The following is a 4,233-nucleotide window of genomic DNA, read 5'->3' on the forward strand; positions in this document are numbered from 1 at the left end:
TTGGGTAACTAAGTCCTCCTGGGCTAACCCTTTACTAAAACAGTCATTAGCACTTACTACATGTCACCTTTTATTGTTATCTACATTTTTATCATTGTGGTATTAAAATTTATGATAAGAAATGGATTTGGTCTCTGTCCAGTTTCTGGCACAGAACTCGTAAAAACCGTTGGAGGCCGGACGCAGTGGCTCACACCTGTAATCCCAGCACTTTGGGAGGCTGAGCCAGGTGGATTACTTGAGGTCAGGCAGGAGTTCGAACCCAGCCTGACTAACATGGTGAAACCCCGTTTCTAGTAAAAAAAAAATACTAATAATAATACAAAATTAGGCAGGCGCGGTAGTGCACGCCTGTAATCCCAGCTACTTGGGAGGCTGAGGCAGGAGAATTGCTTGAACCCAGAAGGCGGAGGTTGCAGTGAGTCGAGATCATGCCATTGCACTCCAGCCTGGGCAACAAGACCGAAATTCCATCTCAAAAAAATAAAACAAAACCCTCGGAATTTCCAAAGCGTTAAGAAGCGTAGAGTGAAAGGAGCACTGTTTATTATTCCTAATGAGACTTCTTCAACCACAGCTGAGTTTATGTTAACGAGGTCACTGTTGGAAAGCCCATGAGGATGGCTGACTTGTTGTGGGAGGGGCCGACAATGTGATTAGAACGTTGGACCTTTTAGCTCCACCCGTGACCTCTGGGGAGAGGAGAGGGACTGGGTGGAGGTTGAGTTAATCAGTAACGGCCAGTGTTTCAGTCCATCATGCCTACGCAGTGAAGCCTTCATAAAAACCCCTAACTAAAGGGTTTGGGAGAGCTTCCAGATTGGCGAACACATGGAGGAACTGGGAGGGGGAACCAGGAGGAGAGACCATGGAAGCTCCACGCCCCTTTACTCACACTTTTCCCTATGTGTGTCTTCCATCTGGCTGTTCCTGAGTTGTATCCTTTTATAACAAACTGATAATCTAGTAAGTAAACTATTTTCCTGAGATGTGCGAATTGTTCTAGCAAATTATCAAACCCAAGGAAGGAGTGGTAGGAACCCCCAGTTTATAGCAGATGCACAGGTCACACCACTGGATATGTGACTAGCATCTGAAGTGGGGTACAGTCTTGCAGAACTGAGTCCTTCACCTCTGGAATTTGATGCTAACTCCAGGTAGATAGTATCAGAATCTATTGAATTGAACTGGGCACAGTGGTTCACACCTGTAATCCCAGCACTTTTGGAGGCCAAGGCGGGTGGATCACTTGAGATCAGGAGTCCAAGACCAACCTTGCCAACATGGCGAAACCCCGTCTCTAACAAAAATACAAAAATTAGCCGGGCCTGGTGGCACGTACCTGTAGTCCCAGCTACTTGGGAAGCTGAGGCAAGAGAATCGCTCGAACCTGGGAGGTGGCGGTTGCAGTGAGCCGAGATTGTGCAACTGCACTGCAGCCTGGGCGACAGAGCGAGACGCCGTCTCAAGAAAAGAAAAAAAAATAATCTATTGAATTTTAAGGCACCCAACTGATGTCCACCAAATAACTGAATTAATTGTGTGGGGAAAACCCTATACAATCTTGTGTCAGAATGGAGAATCACAGTAGAGGAGAGAGAAAAGTGAGTTTTTCCTTTCAACCATGTAAATTGTGTCTCCCCAACAAGAGTGGAGGGCACCAACTTTGTCATATACCTATTGGTATACTGGGGGTTTACAGAGTCCCATGTATTAGTAGATGCCCGATAAAACATTTATTTTTTCTTATCATGTCAGTGACACTTGCTCTGGCTGTTATTGACCTAGGATATCCTTCCAGCTTCCATTAGTTGTTATTCATCCAATCCATTCATCTATCAATATCCCAATCAAGTCCTACCTCCTCATGAGACGCTCCCCATCTCTTCCGGCCCACTTTGAGGTATTTCTTTTCTAAATTCCTGGCACATTTTCTGTTTATACATTCTGACTTCTATCACATTCAGCCTTAAAATGTTACTTAAGTGTTTTATGTGACTAAGGCTTGTCTCCCAACTAGACTGTAAGTGTCTGGAGAAAACAGGCTGGTTCATACCTGTTTTTGTACTCCCTTTCACGGCCAGCTCAGGGCCTTAATGTAGTAGGTGCTCAATAAATATAAGATGACCAATGAAGGTAGATACACCCTTCCCCTCCGGGGCTTTCTCTCTCTCTCCCTCTCTCTCTCTCTCTCTCTTTCTCTGTACTGAGGCCAGCCCATTGCTTCATAAATAAGCGAAGAAAGTGCTTTGTAAATAAATTAATTGTAGCAATGAATAATCAGCACAAGATTTTTGCAAAGACTAAAGTTTTATTCCAATCAGGGTTTTTTTCCCTTTGGAAGACATATCTCTGAGCCCTCTGAGAGGAGGACAGCCTCATTGATGGCCTCAGTGATGTAATTTATGTTGTTGGCATTGATGCAGCTGAAGTTAATCTGACTGTTCTTGGGGATGTAGATGTGCTTCTTCCTGACCAGGTATTCCACCTGCTGGGCTAAAATCACAACAAGGTCTCAGATCCTGAGACTCCCAAAGTGTTGAGATTACAGGCATGAGCCACTGCACCAGGCACCCAGGCTGGTTTATGAAGGACAGGGAGTGTCGGTACTTCTGGGGGTCCAGAGGTGTCTTTAAAGCAGCCCGTTTTCCAGAGGACAGAATCAAAATCTAGAGTGAAGCTAGGAACTGGTCACCTAGTCAGTGAAGTTTAATGCTCAAATACAGGCCAAAGGTCAGAAAGGGGGACACCCGCCCCCAGACCCTTACAATTGAGTCCAAGATAGCCATGGGTCCCACTCTGCTCAGTGATGTGACCCCAGGACCCAGGGGTTCCCAGGAGCCGGAGTTTCTCCTTCACTTTTTCCTTGGTTAGCATGATGTTCTCTACAACTTCTTTTAGACTCTGCTTCCTACCAAGGAAGGACAATGAGAAAGGAGGGCGTGAGGACCCCCTTGCCCTCAAACCTCCCTCATTGCCAGTCCACTCTTTTTACCTTCAAAGGTCCCCAACAGAGTGCCTGAGGCTCTGGGATGGTTATGAGTGGAAGGGAGATTTCATCCCTTATTAATTTAAGCAAGCCAAGGAGGCTCCCAGGCAGATTTTGCCAGAGTTGCAAGCCCCTGATGCTGTCTAATCTCCCCGAGAAACCTGGAAGAGTTCAGATAACATTGGCCTGGGTGCAAAACAAATGTCCTATCACTCTGTCCCCTAAGGCAACCCTTGGTATAGGCACCGCCATTGGTATACATCAGGTCCTCAGTAAATGTTGACGCATGAATGGAGTAAAAAGGTCACATGGGCAGGAGAGAAGCACCCTGCTGAATCCTGTGAATCAGCAGGTCTGCAGGCACCCAGGGCCCCTCCTATTCCTTCCTGCTGCAGCCTTCACCCTTACCATTCTGCCAGCAGAGCAGGGTTGCAGAGGATGGAGGTGATGATGCGTGCACCCGTGTTGGGAGGATTTAGCCACAGGGCCTCGGCTAATCCCTTCAGCTGGGAGAGGACACCCAGCAGCTGCTGGTTGTTGACTGCCACCACCACTAGGATCCCCACTCCTTCATCTGCAGTGTTGGGAAGACAGCCTCAGCCTCAGCCCCTTCCTCCACTCCTAAGGCCTTCACCTAGATCTCAACCTCCAACCTCGCAGAAAAAAGGTTGAGCCACCCTCATTGCAGCCCAGCCACGGTGGTATTCAGGCTCCGGGAAGTTGCCAGAGGCTCTCCTTCCAGCAAAAGTACCCATAAGTCAGAGTCTTAAAGGAGGAAGGAAATTGAAAAATCACTAAGTTCTACTCTTCTGTTTTTTTCCTTTCCTTTTTTTCTTTTAAGGGACTATCTCTCTGTCTGTCACCCAGGCTAGAGTGCAATGGTGGAATCATAGCTCACTGGAACTTCAACCTCCTGGGCTTAAGCAGTCCTCCTGCTTCAGCCCCCCGGGTAGCTAGGACTACCAGTGTGTACCACTATGCCCAACTGATTTCTTTAATTGTTTGTAGAGACAGGGTCTCGTTGTGTTGCCCAGGCTGGTCTTGAATTCCTGGCTTCAAGAGATCACCTAACCTCGACCTCCCAAAGGAGGGACTGGGAAGTGTCAACTGGGATTACAAGTGTCACCCACCATGCCAGCCCCACCCTCTCATCTTATAGTTGAGGAAACAGAGGCCTGAGGGGGTGAAATGATCTAAGTCAAGTTGGGTTGGGTGGCTAGATTGAGTAACAGAACAAAATTCTA

The 4,233-nt window shown here is 47.2% G+C and overlaps 1 protein-coding gene across 1 annotated transcript in view; it reads right to left on the reverse strand.

Annotated features, from left to right (window-relative positions):
* Positions 1-2,296: 2,296 nt before the first annotated feature.
* The window catches only part of GOT1L1 (glutamic-oxaloacetic transaminase 1-like 1), a 10,944-nt gene continuing 9,007 nt past the window's right edge, over positions 2,297-4,233 (reverse strand). The window contains exons 7-9 of the mRNA XM_011993522.1: positions 3,398-3,563; positions 2,769-2,911; positions 2,297-2,496 (exon numbers count right to left, since the gene is read on the reverse strand). Coding sequence (XP_011848912.1) covers positions 2,321-2,496; positions 2,769-2,911; positions 3,398-3,563 — 485 coding nt within the window. The 3' untranslated portion in view covers positions 2,297-2,320. The remainder of the gene's footprint in view (positions 2,497-2,768; positions 2,912-3,397; positions 3,564-4,233) is intronic.

This window comes from Mandrillus leucophaeus, unplaced genomic scaffold (genome assembly GCF_000951045.1).
Source record: "Mandrillus leucophaeus isolate KB7577 unplaced genomic scaffold, Mleu.le_1.0 Scaffold111, whole genome shotgun sequence".
Lineage (NCBI taxonomy): Eukaryota > Metazoa > Chordata > Mammalia > Primates > Cercopithecidae > Mandrillus > Mandrillus leucophaeus.